An 18,434-nucleotide genomic window follows, 5' to 3' on the forward strand; every position below is an offset into this window, starting at 1 on the left:
TGAACCTGGGTCCTCTCAAAGAACAGCCGGTGTCTTAACTCCTGAGCCATCTCTCTAGCACCTATGTATGTATGTATGTATGTATGTATGTATGTTCTATGTATGTTTTAATACATAGAACTTAGCTCTTGCTGCAGAGGAATAGGAAAGAGTGAGTTTATGGATGCTGTGTAGAGAAAATCTCCTGGGGAAATCAAGGCCTGGAGCCTCATTCCTTAGAGAGAAGATTCTGACGATGGGCTCCTGAGCCACAGGGCCCCTTAGTCTTTATCCCTCAGACTGACAGCACTGCGGATACTTGCCCATAGCCATTCAGCGAGGAGAGTCTGCTGAATACCCTCTCCCCTCCCTGAGGCTGACGGCAGCACAGACTGGACATAAGCAAAGGACGGAAAGTTCTTTGCTGACTCCAGCTGCCTCCCAGTTGCTGCTTGGGAAGAGGAGCAGGAGGGGTTCATTGAAATTCATTTTTGTGAATGTTTAATATTTCAATTAATATGATTAAGCTCGAGCCTGAATGAGCAGCAGGGCGGCAGATCTGCTGAGAAGACACAGGGTAATGAGATCAGTGGGCCCATCCGTGGGGTCTCCCACGTCCACAGGGCGTGATCTGTTTAGTGTCTCCATAAATGTCAAGATCAGATTAGAAGGCTAGAAAGGAGAAGAGGGGGTGGGGCAGGTGAATGGAAAGTTACTGTGGAGAATTATAGCTTCCTACTTCCTGGTCCCCTGGCACTCCCATGGCATCTCCAGGCTACTCATCATGGAGTCTCCTCTCAACCTCTCAACCCATTCTAGGGCACCCTATTGGGAGGACCTGGGCGTCTGCACGATGAAGTGTTATCAAGTCGCAAACATACACTTACTTCACTCACATATACATTTATACACACAGACACAATGTAGCTTCAGGCCACAGAAACCCAGATTAAAGAAGGTGGAAGAGGTCACTAGGGAACAGGGCAGTAGGAGGAAGCATGAAGTCTCACCCAGTGCTTCAGTGAGCACAGAGGGAAAGAAAGGCCAGGTTCACACCAGTTCATTCCCATAAGGAATGCTGGGTGTGAGCATTCAGCGTCTGACCTCAGGACCCACCCTGCCCAGGCTGGACTCTCTGTGTTTTAGTCTCTTCATCCATATCATCTGAGGCGGTGTGTTTCCCCAGTTAGAAAATCTAGCACATTTGGAAACCTCCCTAGGACATGTTGTTTTAGTTCCAGTGGAGGGACCTGATCGCTGTGATAACTCAGGAATGGAGACCCCCAGGATGCATGCAGGCGTCTCAGAGACAGCTCCAGCCTGGGCAGAAGGGGAAGCAGGGGGTGCTACACGGAAGTTGCCAAGGGAGCGGATGGATGGTGAACCAGGACTGCTACCACAGAGAGCTGATGCCAACAGATACACGGGGCAGGTGTGGTGCTGGAGCACAGAGGGCTCATCTTCCCGTAGACTGTGGAACATAGGACCAAGTTTAGAAGTGTAATCGTTTGGGAGAAAAGTAGTTTCTAATGTATTTTTTGCCTCCTTTCATCTGATTCTGAGTTCCACCCAACGAATCTAACAAAAGGAAGCAAAGGAAGGAGAAATGGGATACTCTGCCCCTGAGGGGAGCCTGGCAGCTGTGCCTGTGCCTGTTCCCACAGAAGGAATCAAGATTCTCCACTTGTCACGGGCTCTTGCATGAAGCGTTTGTTAAGCACCTACTATGTACGAGCAAGACACCACACTAGATACTGGGGACAGTCGGACACTGAGTCTTGGTCTTCAAGCATAGTACAAGTGAGAGCTGCCGCCAGCTGCTGCCTCCCTGCCCAAGTATACACACACCTCCTCCAGAGAGAAGGAAGGGGGTGTCTGAAAATGCCAGGCTGCTAAGCTACTCTTGTTCCTTTTTCTGGAAAAGTATGCAGACTCTCTCTGACTCACTTCCACTGACTCTCCTTTCCCACACCCGTTTGAATTTTTTCCTCTCCGCCTCACTTTTGCTCTTTCCCCCTAGACCCTGTGACCACTTCCTTCCTCATATACACATCTCTCCCTGCTCTTCAGCGTGCGGGATTGCTCTTTCCCTTTTCCCTTCCTTGTTTCCTTCCTTGGGTTCTCACTTTCAGACTCCCCAAAGACCAGGCTGCCCTCTCCTCCCCACCCCCAGCTTCCATCTCCTGGGTCTGCTCTTCCTCTTCCAGCACCGGGGACAGCTCCAACCCCCGGAACAATGGACCCCACCCTAGGGCTCCTCTATAAATTCTCCATCTTAGTGTCTTTCCCAACTCCTGATTGGGGAGTAAGATGGGGGAAGGGTTGTTATCAAGACCAGCTGCTCTTCTGGGGCGGAAAGGGAGTCACGGAGAATAGAGATAGAAAGAGGGCGTGGCTCTTGCCCGGGTTGTGCGTCTCTCTCCAGGGTAGAGAATTTGTATTCCACCCCTGAGACTGACATCACTGATGTCAGGGGAAAGGAGGTGGGAGTGGGGAGGGGGGTGTGGAGGGGGGAGGTTTTTGTTGAGGAGAGCGCGTCCGGAGAGCAGAGCTCCGGGACCCAGGTGACCGGGAAAGCAGGCAGCCCTAGTGTCGGGAGTAGCCCGCAGCAGCCCAAGCGGGGGAACCATACAGGGTGGGGGTGGGAGGGGGGGGGTCAAGGGAGAACTTGAAGGGGGCAGGGCAGAAGGGACCCCCGGAACCCTGCCGCCATCAGAGATCAAGCATTTGGCATCAGGGATCTTCGGACCCAGCAAAAGGATCAGCCACAAGGGAGGTGTCCTCCCTAGGAAGCCAACGAGAGAGTCACCTGCCCCACATCAGGAGCAGGGACCCCCTCATGACGCTGCTGGCAACTATAGCAGGCCCCTAGCCCCTCAGCCTCCTTCCTATCTCCTTCTTCTGACTCTTATTCCATCTCCTTTGGCATTTGTGCCTTTGCTCCCCGCCCTCTGAGCTCCAGCTACCACCCAAACGCCCCAGGGCTTGGCTGCCCTGACCCTCATCCTGGAATATTTGCCAGATCTCTGGGAGGGAGATCCTTTGCTTGGGCTATGCCCCCTGGGGGTCTGACAGTGTCTGCCTAGACCCCTGACCCCTAGCCCTCAACTCCCCACGACTCCTTTGTGTGAAGAGCCCTCCTCTGCTCAGCACTGTGGTTGGGGGCCAAAGGGAAAGCCGGCCCTGCTGGGCCCCTGGGCCCTACCACCTGCCTCCTGGTTGGGCAGCTTCCCTTGTCTTTGGGCCTCTCCCTGTTCCCCCGGCCCCTCCTCCTGGGCCGCCCCAATGAAGGAGCCGGATGCCATCAAGCTGTTTGTGGGGCAGATCCCGAGGCATCTGGAGGAAAAGGACCTGAAGCCCATCTTCGAGCAGTTTGGTCGGATCTTCGAGCTGACTGTCATCAAGGACAAGTACACCGGGCTGCACAAGGGTGAGGGGTCAGGCCAGGCTGGAGAGGAGGCACTGAGTGGCCTGGGAGGCAAAAGGATGGAGGAAGTTGGAGGGATGGAGTGGCTGGAAAGGGCTGGTTTGGAAGTCTCTCAGGGCCTGGGGGACTGGATAAAGGACCTAAATGAGAACCCAGTTGAGTGTCAGGTACCGTAGGGTGAAAAACTAAGGGGAACTCTGCACGAGAGATGGAGGAGGGAGTTGATGGTATGGGATCAACAGAAGGGTTAGAAGAAAATTTAGGAAAGGATCGAGATGGACAATGGGAGAAGCCCCCGATAATGTTGGGATGGCTGGACAGGTGTGTTTAACCTAGAAAGAGTGGCTACAGCCAAGCCAGGGCAACCCAGGACTAAGGTGAAAGCGCGGAGGAGAGGGGCGTCGAGAAGAGAGAATGGACACCGTTTATCGGACTTGGAAAGTTACTAGGAAGAGGTTCCCGAGGTCTCTCCAAGCGCTGTGCTGCTAAGCAGGGCTGGCCTGGAATCAGGTCTTGGAGAGCTCCAGGGTCTGGGAACCCAGGGCCACACTACCTCCCTGAAATCTTTGGGCCCAGGAAAAAGCACTTCCGACTGTCGCTCCCCCCACCCCCTCTTCCTTCTCCGCGCACTCTGCAGACCTGTCTCTGGTGGAGTCTGGGAGATTCGAGAAGTAGGGAAAATGTAAGAGAGGGTGATGGTGGTCAAGATGGAGGGAGGAGAAGGTGAAAGAGAGAGAGGAGGGGGGAGGGAGGAAGGGAGGGAGGGAGGGAGGGACGGAGGGAGGGAGGGAGGGAGGGAGGGAGGGAGGGAGGGAGGGAGAGAGCGCACAATATTGCCCTACCTGTTTGGAGATTACAGCTCTTCCTGCTCCAGTCCCATCTCTGAACAGATCAAATGCTCTCCCATGTCCCTCACCTCCAGGTCCCTGACCAACCCAGAGATAGGGTATAATTTTTATCCCTCTAGGTAAATGCTTCCTCCTTCCCAAGCCCAGCAGGCAGGGATGTCCAGAAGGGGACATCCAGGTCCTTGGTCTCCCAGGGAAGCCCTTAGGAAGGGAAACCTGAAGACTCACCCGACACTGTCTCTCTGCATGTGTATCTTCAGGATGTGCTTTCCTGACGTACTGTGCTCGCGATTCAGCCCTGAAGGCCCAGAGTGCCCTGCACGAACAGAAGACTCTCCCAGGGGTGAGTTCTGTGCTCTGCAGGGTCACGGGGCTGAGAGAAGCCTTAGGAGCAGCTGCAGACCCACCACCCACCCAGGACACTGAGCCATGGTCCGCCTCTTCATCACCAGGAAGTCCTTGTAGCATCATCTCCTTCCCTCTGTAGATGTGTGAAACAAAAATGGTTGGTGGAGTGACTGGGACATTTCCTGAGGCACACATTTCAGCTCCTCCCCCACGCCCCGGTCTGTCCCCAGGCCATGCAAGAGGGAGGACTTAGCTGTATGGGAGGAAGGTAGAGTAGACTGGACACCTGTGTCAGAGGGAGCAAGAGGCAGCCAGGCACTCTTTTGTGGTGCTGGCTAAGGCAGGCTGGGTGGCTATGAGATGGGGGAGGGGTGCTGCGGTCCAAGAACAGGCAGCTGGGCCTGCTTGACTGTTCTGTGCAGCTTTCTGAGATCACACAGGCTGTCCTGCCTGTCTCCCGGGAAGCACTCTGAAACAGAGTCGCAGGGCATCAAAGTAGATCAAGGTCTGGAGTGGACATGAGTTTGGGGACAGCAGGCAAGAGCAGAGCTGATGCCATCGTGGAAGATCAGGCTTGACCCTACCAAATGTGCCCAGGGAAGTCAGGAGAGCAAAGGTGGTGCTGAGGTGGCTTCCCTCCTGCAAAGCAACATTTTGTTGTTGTTTCTTCTTCTGAGCCAACTTTGTACAAGCTTGGGTCTGTAACTGAGAATGGGCACCAAGAAGCCTCTTGGTCCTTTTGGCCATCTATCTGCTTCTGTTTTCTCTCAGACTGAGTCCCAGGAAACCCTTCCTGAAGCTTCAGTGCCCACAGCGAACCTTTGCCCAGCACTGACTGGAGACATTTGTTCTAGCCTCTACTTCTTCCCCACATGGGACAGAGAATGGTACTGGCCACCCATCCTCCTGAGAGGAAACAGACAAAACAGATGGGGTGGGGATATAAGAAATAGAGCTACTTATATTCCCCCAACTTTAGACTCCCTTGAGGTTCCCTCCAGCCCCTCCCAACTATCTTATAGTATCTTATAGTTCCTGTTGTTCCCAACCAACAGGAGCAGCCATTGCGCAGAGTGGAGGGCGGCATGGGTGTGAACTGGTGTGAACTGGCACGGGGGGGTCTAGAGTAAGCATGTGCTTGTTCATGTGCACATGCATGTGAACACCTGACACCAGATTAGGGAAATGTGTGAGCTGTCCAGTCCCAGCTTCCCTCCTTTTTTGTTCTAGAGGCCCTCACGAATCAGGTTTTACCTCCATTGCTGTTGTGTTCCGTTCCTCATTTCAGAACCCTTACAGGAACTGGAGAGTCAGGGGAAAGAGTCCAAAAGAGGCCAGAGTAAGGACTTGGCAGTGTGAGGGTGACCGGAAGCCCCAAAAGCACAGTACCAGCTAGGGACATGTCCCCCGCATCTGTCTTCTCCAGCACCTGTGAAGCTCAGGTAAAACTCGGTCCTGAGAAGACAGAGGGCTGGGCGTAGGAGTCAGAAAAGGCTCCCTGGTAAGAATGACTCTGTCACTCTGCTCCAGACTTCCCAAGTGACACTAAGTTCCTACTTAGAGTTTGCCACAGTAGATAGAATCCAGGGGGTACTGATAAAGTTTCTATTAGGAAATGAGGGGTTCTGTTCTTCTAGGGGGTGGGGGGGGGGAAATCACTCAAATGGGTTGAGAAAACTGACTCAGGTCAGTTAAGGGAAGAGATACCTATAGTCAAATTTCACCTTTGTGCCTTACCAAGGGGCCTCCGAGAGAGAGAGAGAGAGAGAGAGAGAGAGAGAGAGAGAGAGGGGTGTCTGTGTGTATATAGGGTGTCAGCCAATGACAGTTCTGTCAGCACATTTCTGCTCCTGTCTAATCTCCAAACCCTCCTGCGAGGTCTATTTTAACCTGTGTAGTTTTAGACTGCTTGTGTTGCTCCCCCTTTTATCACCCACAATCTAGAAGGTGCGCCCAGATTAGATGATGTTTCAGGCTGGCCTGTGACTGTTGAACCCCACTCCCCTCCAATGAGAGTCCCCGGGATGGTTCCCAGGTCCCAGGATCCATTCTGAGTAGGGTGTGGCCTCTTAGAAGTTTTGGTTGTGAGGGACGCCTCTGCCTGGTTTATCTCCCCCATCTGTTCTGGATCAAACTCCCACTCTCAAGATGTGGGTCTTCCCATGATCTTGAGGCGGGGATGGTGGTCTCTGGGACACCAGGTTCAACTGTGGAACCAGGAGGGGCAGGGCTCCAGACCTGCACCCCCAAGAGAGTTAGATTTTGTGAGAGAATGAGCTCTTTTTGGAGGTGGGATCTTGACTGTTAACGAGTGGGAGGGACCTGAACAGTGGTCCTGTTAGGGGAAGCAGATCAGAGATCCCTGGCTGGAGTATAAATAGATAGCCCCTCCTTCCGGCAACCCTGGGGAGGGCTTATCACCCGGTGGGTGGAAGCTAGGGAAGAGGCCTGCCTGGTTGCCAGGTAACACAGCACAGCTGGACTCAGGGGAGGGGGCAGGTGTGCCCAGGTGAGCTAACAAGCTGACTTCCCACAGGAAGTGCCAGGCCAGGGAGAGAGGACTGAAAATGGGCGCCGGGAGTACTGAGAAGTCCTCTGTGAGGGTGTGAGGGTGTTGGGGGTGGGGAGCTCTGGCCACAAGATCCATAATGTGGTCTGTGCTGTGTCTCCGTGCGAAAGCGCATCAGCTGTGGGTATTTATTGATATGCTATTTTTGTTCTGGAAGCCTGCGCAGGGCGGGTATCACCTCATTTCTCTCCCAGGTTCTCAGCCTCTGAGAGAACAGCAACTTCTCAGAGACTTGTTAGGGCGGGCAAAGTGCCAGTCTAAGATTGCCCCATTCTGTGGCCCTGATTCTGACTGACTCGCCATCTTGAGGGATGGATGTGGTTAGCTGTTGTGGTGCCTAGGAGGGAGTTTGTTTTGGCGACAGTACAGAAGAGGTGACTGGCCATAACTTTCTACCCCACAGACCTCTCCTGACAAGCGCGCGCACGCGCACACACACACACACACACTTTAGGAGATTGAATTTCAGATAGGATAATCCCAGATTGGGAGGAGGATTTATGTGACTGTGACCCTCCCACCCCCCACCAGCTGCTCTCAGATCCAGAGATTTGGGGGGAGGGCAGGCTGGGGGAGGAATATCACTGGATATGAGCCTCAGGTTTGATCCAAGGCTGTGAACACCTGGCTGGCAGAGTCCAGCCGGGAGCGGTATTTCTGTATCCTCCATGTTAACTCAAGGTTTCCAAATTCAAGAGCACCAGAGTTGAGCAGCATTGGACTGCAGCCTTCCTGGTCTATCCTCTTGTTTAACGGATGAGAAAGTTGGAGCCTGGATGGGGCACAGCTAGTGAGGGGCAGGGCTCCTCTCAGTTAAGTGACTTTCCTTAGAGCACCCTAGGCATGTAAATGAATGCCTTGTTTATGCTTTTGGTCTCTAGAATTAAGACTGTCCCACCATCACATGAGTGAGGGGACTGACTGGGTGTGACCCAAGCAGCCCGAGTCCTCAATAGCAAAAGAAGTTCAGAGGCAGAACATTGTATGCTTCTTCCACTTTCCACTACTTGTGCTCGCCATCTTGGTTAAGGAGATCAACCTGTGGGAGTATTTCCCAAGTTCACTCACCAAACAAGACACAGAGAATAGAACTAGAAAATTTTCGGCCCACACTGGAGACTGAACAAAGGGTGATACTGTGGGTGTCAGGGAGAGAGGATAGATAGAGCTCTGGAGTACTTCCGAGTCAGGGAAGATGACTGCAAAGGAGCAGGATAGCCTCCGCTCCTTCAGCGCTCCGTGAGCGCTTTCTCAGCTCTTCAGATAGCAAGGATTGGTTGTGGAGGCGGGATACAGGATACCAGAACAGTATGGCCCCTGCAGGACTCATTCCAGGTACCTCTCTCCGGGACCAGGAAGCTTTCTTGGGCCCCTCCCCCATCTCCCAGCCCCCACCCAATACCCTACCCCCCCCCCCCCGCATACCCTGTTCCCACCCCCCTTCAGTCCTCCGATGTGTGTGGAGAAACAGAAGTGATGACATCACCACGGTCGCCAGGGCGACGGGGACGGATAAATCAGGCTGAGTGGGCGGTTGCCATGGTGCGCATTCTCCCGTTGCCACGGAGACTGGGCATCTGCTCCCTTTGTGCTGCCCGAGTGCCTTCCCCCTGGGGTCAAGGGGTGTAGGGGAGCAGAAAGAGAGGCGGACACACCTCCAGTGGTCAGAAGGAATTCTTGGCCTCAGTGGGGTCTCCCTCAGCTTTCCTTGGGGGTTCTCCCTGAGATAGCCTCTGCTTGTTCCTACTTTGCAGAATGGACGCAGCTCTGGCTGATCAGTTTGTTGGTTGAGCTCTGACTTAAGACCTGGGTCCTAAGAGCAGACCTTTTTCACCTAAGAGCAACACCTATAGGTGACCCAGGCATTCTGAGGTCAACCTGAGCCCAGAGCTGTACCCCCATGAACATCTTCCAACACATCCCCTCTCCCCAATACCTCTAATCCCTTTAGGTCTGAATTCTAGATAAGATTGGCCCTACCTTTCCTTCCCATCAACTTAGAGGACTGAGGCAACTTCTCTCCCTTCAGTCTGGGGAGGGCTCCTGGATGCTCCAAGGAGGCCCTGGCAGCTTCCTTCTTTTCTCTCCTATAGATGAACAGGCCGATCCAGGTCAAGCCAGCCGACAGCGAGAGTCGAGGAGGTAGGTTCTATAACTTTGGATTTAGCCCCTTTTCTCCTACCCCCAGGCCCAGGGCTTGATGGAGCTGAAGGACAGCCTTTCTTGAGGAAGGAAGTCTGGTAATGCTAAAGAATTATCTGCTAAAGTTGGGGTTAAGGAGTGGGTGGTAGGGGGTGAGATCTGGCTGGTTTGTAGAGGTTACAAAACAGGCCAAGTAGAGTTCAAGTCCTTCAGAGCGGAATACTGCATGTTATTGAACTCTAATTCCCAACTATCAGTTCGTTACACCCTGGAGCCGCTGTTCCCCGGGATGGGGGAGGTAGTGTCAGGAGCAACGCGTATATGCGAAGGTGGAGCGCTGGGAACATGGCCAGGAGACCCTGTACATTCCTCCCCTCCTATGCCCTACCCCCAGAAGACCGGAAGCTCTTTGTGGGGATGCTAGGAAAGCAGCAGACAGATGAGGATGTCCGGAAGATGTTTGAACCGTTTGGGACTATAGACGAGTGCACTGTGCTCCGGGGGCCAGACGGGACCAGCAAAGGTAGCCCTTCCTTCATCTTATCCCTTGTCCGCAGGACCCAGTAGGGTGCCTTCATGGTAAGCACTCACCCCTCTTCTCCACCCCATCCACTTATCTAGGCTGTGCCTTTGTGAAGTTCCAGACTCATGCTGAGGCCCAGGCAGCCATTAACACTCTTCACAGCAGCCGGACTCTACCGGTGAGCCCCAGCCCTCTCCTTCCTTGTCTCTCTCTCTAGCTGGCCCACTTGCCAGGCCCCTGGCACAGGGCAGAATTCCATTCAGGATAGGACTTCTATTTTTTTTTTTTTAGTTTTTCCAAAAGGATCAGCGAATCAAACACCACCCTCCCGTAGCTACTCTTCAACTTTACTTCTAATTCCCTTCCGCTTATCTCCAGCCTCCTCCTCTCAGCTCCTCCTCACCTTCTGTGATGTCAGGACCCTGGTTTAGAGGCCCTGTTCAGCACGTGTTGATACTGCTGTCCCTAAGTGTTAGTGTTCGTTCAATTGAATGTGAGCTGGAATTGCAGCCGGAGCCAGCTAGCTTCTTCCAACAAACGCGGGCCTCTCACAACTCAAAGTTCAGGCATCGACAGAGAGCTGAGTCAGCTGGGCCCCTTCGCCTCTCAGAGTCTAGGACTCTGTAACAATACTTGCAGATGTTCCGATTTAGATTTGATTTGGCTCCGGCTAACATTAAAGTGTGATGTGTTACCCACTGGGCACTCCATGAGACCTGGGCGTGGGTCCAGAATCATGGCAGGGCGATGGAACAGCTGTCAGACTAACATTCCCCACAACTAATCCACTGTGGACTGTCAGCGCAGTCCGCTCTATGTCCACGGTCTGTCCAGTTTTGGGGGTTTTGTTTTGTTTTCACTTAATTTCGCATTCCTCAATTCTATCTAGCCTTTTACATATCCCAGTGCAGGGAGATGGCGGGATTAGGATCTCCCCATTTGTAATGGCTGTGCTCCCAAGGAGGCCCGAGGCAAGACGAGGCCCCCCAGGGAGCAGACGCTGACTCTTCCTGTGACATGTGGGGCCCATGCTCAGGGTGCCTCATCCAGCCTGGTGGTAAAGTTTGCTGACACAGAGAAGGAGCGAGGTCTCCGCCGGATGCAGCAGGTGGCTACCCAGCTGGGCATGTTCAGCCCTATCGCCCTCCAGTTTGGAGCCTACAGCGCCTACACCCAGGCCGTAAGCACACCCTCCCACCCCCAGTACTAGACTTGCTCAGCTCCACGTCCTTTCGGGCCCACCCTCTCCACAGCAAAGCAGGGGTTAGAGCGAGTGCTGGGGGCGGGGCCTACTCTCCTCTTCCGTCCCACAGCTGATGCAGCAGCAGGCGGCCCTGGTAGCAGCTCACAGTGCCTACCTCAGCCCTATGGCCACCATGGCTGCCGTGCAGATGCAGCACATGGCTGCCATCAATGCCAATGGCCTCATCGCCACCCCCATCACTCCATCCTCAGGTAAGGCCTATGCTAGGCAGACTAGGTGGACGGGGCTGGGGACAAATGCAGCTGGGCAGGGAATGACAGCATGGTGGCCGTGATTAGGGGAAGCCATGGGGTGCAGGAGGTGCTCAGGGGTCAGAGGAGGGTCTGTTTGCTCCACTCTGTCCCCCCACCCCCAGCTTTGCCTACTGGTTCTCTGCGTCTGTGTGCCCGTCTCTGCTCCGTTGCTGTCATGTTCTCCTTCCTAGGAACCAGCACCCCTCCTGCCATTGCTGCCACGCCGGTCTCTGCCATTCCTGCTGCCTTGGGCGTCAACGGCTACAGCCCAGTGCCCACCCAGCCCACGGGGCAGCCTGCCCCTGATGCTCTCTATCCCAACGGGGTTCACCCTTACCCAGGTGGGGCTCTCTGCCTGCCCACCTTGCTCCATCAGCCATCCGGTCACTACTCCCATTGCTGGCAGCCATGGTACACCTCCCCTCTCCAACCTCAGGGTTTAAGGTGCTTTTTCTTGCTCTCTTCCTGGGCGGAAATGCTCCTCGGGTTCCTTTCTTTTCTTTTCCTTCCTCCTTCCTTTCTGTTTTGTTTTGAAAGTGTTTTTTGAGACAGGGTCTCTCAAAGATCTGCCTATCTGCCTCCCTGAGTATGGAATTAAAGGCATGCGCTCCTGAGCTCCCAGCATTCTTTGGGCTCTTGGCTAGGGCAGCTGAGGCTTAGAGAGGCGAAGCAATGTGACAGAGTGGCATGTCAGTCACAGACTTTCCCCAACACTGGGCTCTTCCCCTTTCCTACTGCCACATGCGTTACCCTTTTCGTCTCCCCCACCCCCAGACGAGGCTCTGTCTGCTGAGAGAAGTGCTGGTGAGGCTCCCATTATGCCCCAGACCCACTCATGGCTTGTGATGCTCTCTGCAGCCCAGAGCCCTGCAGCCCCTGTGGACCCTCTCCAGCAGGCCTACGCAGGAATGCAGCACTACACAGGTGAGGCTCTCTAGCCCAGGCCCTGCCCAGGTGGGCGGACTAGCCTGGGGAAATCCATCTAGGAACTACAGTCTGAGCTTCTCTGCTCCCTGCCAACCACACCCCCAGGCCTTCCTGAGACTCTGTGCTTGTGAGAGTGGCACACACCCAGGACTTGGTCTGAGGAAGCCTCTTCCCTGACATCTTCTCAGCCTATGGATCCCACTGGTTTGGGCTGAGGAGGGAGGCAAGGCTACTTGTGAGGAGTCAGGGCAATCCCATTAGCTTTCTCTGTCTTCACTACCCCAGCAGCCTACCCTGCAGCCTACAGCCTGGTTGCACCTGCGTTCCCGCAGCCTCCAGCCCTGGTCGCCCAGCAGCCCCCACCACCACCTCAGCAGCAACAGCAGCAGCAGCAGCAACAGCAGCAGCAGCAGCAGCAGCAACAGCAGCAGCAGCAGCAGCGGGAAGGTGCCAGCCTGGGCAGGGTCTGATAGCTGAAAACCTACAGGAATAAGAATGCCATGTTGTGGGCTCGGGTACTCCCGATGGCTCTTTCCCAAGCTCTGGGCCTGTGTGTGAGGACGGACAGAGTGGGGAACCCTGGCCCACACTGCTGGGGGCCAGGATTGGTGGCTGCTCTCCCCCCACCTCTGCCCGTCCAGTCTGCACTTCCCAGTCTCTGAGCTATCCCTTCTGTCTCTGCTGCCACCCAGGCCCTGATGGCTGTAACATCTTCATCTACCACCTGCCCCAGGAGTTCACAGACTCCGAGATCCTCCAGATGTTTGTCCCTTTTGGTCATGTCATCTCAGCCAAAGTCTTTGTTGACCGGGCCACCAATCAGAGCAAATGTTTTGGTAAGAATATGATGATCCAAAAGACAGAGTATGGACATTTTTGTTTGAACTCTTAGAACTCTAAGATCGTCACATCTGAAGGCATTTTAGGGTCTCAGTGAACTCTGTATTTGAAAGCCTGCGTATCCAAGGCCACACAAGAACTATCACTGACACACCCACCACCCCATACAGGTGCCACTCAGGCCTATCTCCTCCGGAGAAACCTCGGCCTCACTCTCCTCCTTAAGAACCAGCCTTGGGGCGAGACATCAGATCTCTGGAGTACATTTAGTGGCATGAGGGCCTAGGTTCTGTCAACACACACACACACGTGCACACACACATACATACATACACACGCACACATGCAAACACACACACACAGTCCAACTCCATTTCAGGTAATGTGGAGATACTGGATTTCAAAAGGACATAGGTTTCTTTCTGTTGCTTTACTGTTCTTTGGAAGCTTGCCACAGTCCCTTGTTTCAAAAGCCTCTTACGGGATTTCCAAAAAGAATGTTTGTGAGAGCTCTCAGACTGAGGAAGGGCCCACCCTTCAGAATACTGGAAAGTACATCCTAGTTTGTGTGAATGGCTGGACTGGATTCACCCATTAAATGTATCACCAACAAACTATTTCTGAATGCCTACTATGTGCCAGGCTGGTTTCGTGGTATTAGAGCTGCTCGGAAGAAGAAGGGTGGTGCTGGGAAACCAAACAAGCTCTGGCCCTATGGTGGGACGGCGATGTAGGGCTGGGCCAGGCCTTATGCCCTTCTCACCCCAGGCTTTGTGAGTTTCGACAATCCGGCCAGTGCCCAGGCTGCCATCCAGGCTATGAACGGTTTCCAGATTGGCATGAAGCGCCTCAAAGTCCAGCTAAAGCGGCCTAAGGATGCAAACAGACCCTACTAAGGGCTTCAGGTGGGTGCTGCTCTTGTTCTGTGACTTCAGTGTCAGGCTTCACACACTGCAGCCAGACCCCTTAGGTAAATGTCCCACCCTTCCACTACCACCCACCTCACCCTGATGCTAGACATGAGGATTGAAATCCGGGCCACTCCCCCCACTACAGTTGTGTCTCCCACCCACATATGCCTCTGTGTGTGCATATGTACGTGCACGTGCACGTGCGCGCGCGCGTACACACACACACACACACACACACACACACACACACACACACACACACACACAAAAGCATCCCAGAGAGATCCAAGTCTACACCTGTGTCTACTGGAGTTTTCCACAGTATCTGGTCTTGTTTGTCTGGTCAGCGTTCATGTGTCTGTGTCTTTCTCTTTCTGGTTTTCTTTTGGGTGGATGGAATTGGTAAGAGTAGGTTTTGGGGGCTAGGAGGCTGGTTTGGAGAACTGGAGGGTTGTAGAGCCTCTTGGTTTTGAGACCTGTTCTCCAGAGAAGTGGAGACAGATCGGTTCCCATTGCCCTGAACTGCAGCTGATTTCCCAGGGCCGCAGCAGAACACAGTGCAGGTGGGAGTGGGCGTGGTTTTGCTTAGTGGAGGAAGTGGAATTGTACTAAGTAGCCCTCAGCCCACTGTAGGCTGCCACCCAACCTTGGGGCACAGACCTGTAGCCCTACTTACCTTTGATTTGTTTAATCTCCCTTGGCCCAAACCTTGAAAAATCACAACCCAAGAACAATACCCACATTTCTGTTTCTCCCCTTTCCCCCCAATCCTGGCTGCTTAACTCCCCCCACCCTGGGGGCCCTCAGCCCAGGGTCCGTGTCATTGTCGGCTGAAGCCCCCATCCCGGACCCCTGCTCCGGGCCCCTGTAAGTTGCATGGAACAAGCGTGTTGTCTTTGGAGCCAATTGTTTGTTATCTGGGGAGGGGCTATGGTGGGAAACGCCCCCCAGCTCAGGCTCAGGGCCGGGGCAGCTCGCGGGATGTGCTGGTCAACAGTGGTTGGTGACTGTGGTCTGTGGTTCGTGCATTGTTCTCTTGCTTCCTTTGTTCCTTTCCAAAGAGGAATGAGAGAGAACACTAAGGGCTGGGAGTGGTGTCACCCCATGAGACTCCAATCCCTAAGCCTCTCTTGAGTCATCCCAAGTCTCTGGGGATGCTTCCCTCTCTCCAGGTGTCTGTCTAATCCATGCACCCCTTCTCCTTCCTTCTAGTTACCTCTGCCTGCCTGTTTGTCTCATTTCTTTGCTTCTCTCCTCATCTAGCTCTATCTTCCGGTCATTTTTGACTTGTTTCTTCCCACTAGCTTCAGTTTCTGTGTTGTTCCATACCGCCTTCCCCATTTCTCTGTTCTTGCTCTGTGCCCTCATAGCTGAAGGGATGGGGAGGTGAGCAGATGGGTCTGTTGGGCCGAGGCCTTTCCAATGCCTGCCTTTCTCAGGTAGCCCCATCGTAGGTGCCATCACTCCCTGCCACCCCAGCCTTACCCGGACCCCGTGACCAGTACTAGCCACTTTCCCTGTGCTTCACCTCTATTTCCTTCCTTCACAGGTCTGGAGATACCAGAGGAAGGGGCACTTCGTACCCTCTTCCTATGACTGGCCCTGGCCTTCTCTGCACATCTGCCCTGGGCCTTGATTGGACTTGGGGCAAAAGCTGCTTCATGGCCCAAAGGGCCTAGGACCTGGCTCATTCCCACCATCTTGCCTCTCTGGAGGGCCAGTTTTGCCTCCCTGCCTCCAAGAGCCTATTTCCTCCCCGGTGCCCTTTTGGCCTTTTGTGAGGAAGTGAGGAATAGGCTTGAAGGTTCAGGGGCATCTGCCTTCTGCTAAGGCTCCTGAGATGAGCTCTGTAACCACTGTTCACACTTGCCTCCCCTCAGTGGGCCTGAAGTAGCTGTGGAGGCCCAGGAGGACAGCAGGGCATTCTCTTTCCCAAGCGCCCTCACCTAGCCTCTCCTCCACGGCTCGGCCTTCTCAGAAGCTGGCTCCCACATTCCCCTCCACCCTCACCTAGAGGTAGGATATCTCCAAATCCCGGGCTCCCAGCCCTAAAACTCACTGCCTTCCCCAAGGGCCCCCTCCAAGGAGGATGTGGGGGCCCTGAGGGCTGCCTCTCTGCCAGTCAGTCACAGAGACCCTTTTTTCATGAGGAAAAGACCTTCCCCTGAATCCCTAAAAATGTTTACAGTCTCTGCTGGCCCTCCATGTAAATACCATGAGCACCAGGGCATTAACTAGCCCACCCAGCCAGACGCTGCCATCTCTCTTTCTGAGAGTTTAGACAATGTTACCCTTGGATTCTTTTTTTTTTTTTTTCCCTCTCTTGATTTTTCTCCCTTTGCTTTGGGGGTAATTGGGTATTTTGGGGGAAGGGTACCGGGAGGGCTAAAGGGGTTTATTACCTGATCATTTTCTTTAGGAAGAGGTTTTAGAGAGAAGAACATGGGGTGGGAGTGGGAGGTGAAGGGCGAGAAGGGGAAATCAATCTCTGACACTTCTCTACACTTAACTTATTTACTGAGTTTTACTTTTAAAGAGTTGGCCTTTTCTGTCTAAATAAAGAAAAACATTTGAAAGCATCAACTATGAGTTGTGGAAGGCTGAGAGTAGGGTGCTCACACTGGGAAGGGGAGGGAGGGAGGAAGAGAGGGACTACGGCTTAGCAAAACTTTGGTGGAAGGCCAAGCCCTCCCTGTATTCAGACCTTGTCCATAACTTCAGGATCCTACTCTTCTGCTCATCTTTGGGGCTTAATTCTAGAATGTTCTTCAGTCAAGCCCAGGGGAAACCATCTGCAGGTGAGTGCAGAGGCAAGCGCTGACTGGTCAGGAGGCCTTTCCCTGTCTCCAGCTATGCCCCTCTAGGGTTGGGTTCCTGTAGTTTCAGGGACCCTAGGAGCTGGCCTTGATACTACCATTGCTGTTTGCGGTCCTGTCCAACCCCGTAATGTTCACCTCCTTATTCTCCATCAACCCTGTGGGATGGGATGGATACCATTTTATAGGCAGGAAAGAGGGTCACAATGGCAGAAAGGAGAGAGCCATGGACGCTGACTGGATGCTGACCAGACACTGACCGTTTGCCAACTCCGAGCCATGTGTTAGCTGAGGTGAAGCCCCCAGCAGTATCACAGGCTGCAGCAGTGATCCATCCAGCAGGTCTGAAAGTCAGTTTCCTTTCAGAGAACTGCTGTTGGCTCACAGGGATCACGTGCTGTGGTTTCCTTACTGAGCACTGTTTGTTGGTAGCTCCTCTCTGCCAGCCCTCAGAAACTTGCCCCTCTCCAGTTACGATCTGGCCTCAGGTCAGAGTTGTACAAAGTCAGGCTGGGGATGTAGCTCAGTGGCAAAACACTTGGCAAGTGCACAGGGCCCCCTCTACACCAATACAGAGAAAATGAGAAAGAAGTCGGGAGTTAAGAGGAGGAAGGTGTCGAGGGTGAGGAAAGGGGTACAAACAAGGGCAGAAGAGAAACTGCAGCCATGGGTCAAATCTCACAGCTCACCCCACAGTCCCTCAACCCTTCTCTTAGCACAGCCACTAATAGTCTATAAAGGAAGTCAGAGCATGGCAGCACATGGCTGCAATTCTAGTGGGTTCAGAAGTTTGAGGCCAGCCTGGGACAGACAGACAAGCAGACAGGCAGGCACACGCGAGCGCGCACACACACACACACATGGCACTGTGAAGATACTGTGTGTGGCTTCAGGGAGAAGCAAAATCTTAGTGTGGTGGAGATCAAAAATGGGGTGGATTCCATATTCTTGGCTTTTCTTATGACCAGGGGGCAAAGGCCATGTTGGTGAGGAAGGCAAGCCCGTCATGGTGGTAGCTGGAGGTTGCTTGCTTATAACTCCAAAGCAGATAGTGTGCTTGTGTTTTTTCTTATTTCATTCAGTGTGGGCTCATGGGATGGTGTCAGCCACACTTACAGAGCCCTTCCCAGCTCATCCTCTGTGGGCATGCTCTCCTAGGTTGGCTTTAAATCCAGTCAAGCTGTAACTCAGAGCACCAATGAAGATTAAAGGCCTGACAATAAGGCTCTAGGTAGGATGTTTAGCTAGTAACAAAACTTCCGAAATCTCAGTGACAAGTGTGTGCATGTGTGTGACGGCATGAGAAGAAGCAAATGTACGGCCAATCAGAGCTGGTGGTTGGTGTCTGTGAACTTTCAACAGACTCTCCGAGAATGACTGTGCCTCCTCGCTCCTGGTATCTTTGGGCTTAGGCAGATGTGGCAGCACCTCAGGGGCTGCTTCTATTATATGCTCCTAATAACTTGCTGAAGAGAAAGTGTCATGTTAACAGAAGAGACACGACCTAAAACCCAACCCCAAGGGCAGATCCCACAATAGGAAAACTACAGCTGACAAGAACATGGCAGGGAAGGCCCTGAACGAGTTCAATAACTCGTCCTTTTCTG

General features: G+C 53.5%; 2 protein-coding genes across 45 annotated transcripts in view; one reads left to right on the forward strand and one right to left on the reverse strand.

The window, feature by feature from the left end:
* The window catches only part of Riiad1 (regulatory subunit of type II PKA R-subunit domain containing 1), an 18,397-nt gene extending 13,648 nt beyond the window's left edge, over nucleotides 1-4,749 (reverse strand). For both annotated transcript variants that reach the window (XM_063281074.1, XM_063281075.1), the window contains exons 1-2: nucleotides 4,483-4,749; nucleotides 4,249-4,332 (exon numbers count right to left, since the gene is read on the reverse strand). The gene's annotated coding sequence lies outside the window, so the exon portion shown is untranslated. The remainder of the gene's footprint in view (nucleotides 1-4,248; nucleotides 4,333-4,482) is intronic.
* Nucleotides 2,483-16,594, forward strand: Celf3 (CUGBP, Elav-like family member 3). 43 transcript variants are annotated; one of them, XM_063282393.1, is made up of 14 exons: nucleotides 2,483-2,543; nucleotides 3,304-3,409; nucleotides 4,515-4,597; nucleotides 9,265-9,313; nucleotides 9,708-9,836; nucleotides 9,935-10,014; nucleotides 10,873-11,016; nucleotides 11,150-11,291; nucleotides 11,525-11,674; nucleotides 12,192-12,257; nucleotides 12,549-12,707; nucleotides 12,953-13,096; nucleotides 13,869-14,005; nucleotides 15,561-16,594. In XM_063282393.1, exons 4-13 carry the CDS (start codon nucleotides 9,265-9,267, stop codon nucleotides 13,994-13,996), a joined length of 1,191 nt encoding a protein of 396 aa, XP_063138463.1. In that variant the 5' UTR covers nucleotides 2,483-2,543; nucleotides 3,304-3,409; nucleotides 4,515-4,597; the 3' UTR covers nucleotides 13,997-14,005; nucleotides 15,561-16,594. The 43 variants fall into 43 exon arrangements, 33 of the variants coding, with proteins under 33 accessions (XP_063138463.1, XP_063138468.1, XP_063138458.1 ...); XM_063282388.1 differs by having other exon boundaries at nucleotides 2,493-2,543; nucleotides 12,546-12,707; XM_063282390.1 differs by having other exon boundaries at nucleotides 2,493-2,543; nucleotides 9,711-9,836; nucleotides 12,546-12,707.
* Nucleotides 16,595-18,434: the final 1,840 nt, after the last annotated feature.

The sequence above is a fragment of the Rattus norvegicus genome, chromosome 2, assembly GCF_036323735.1.
Source record: "Rattus norvegicus strain BN/NHsdMcwi chromosome 2, GRCr8, whole genome shotgun sequence".
NCBI lineage: Eukaryota > Metazoa > Chordata > Mammalia > Rodentia > Muridae > Rattus > Rattus norvegicus.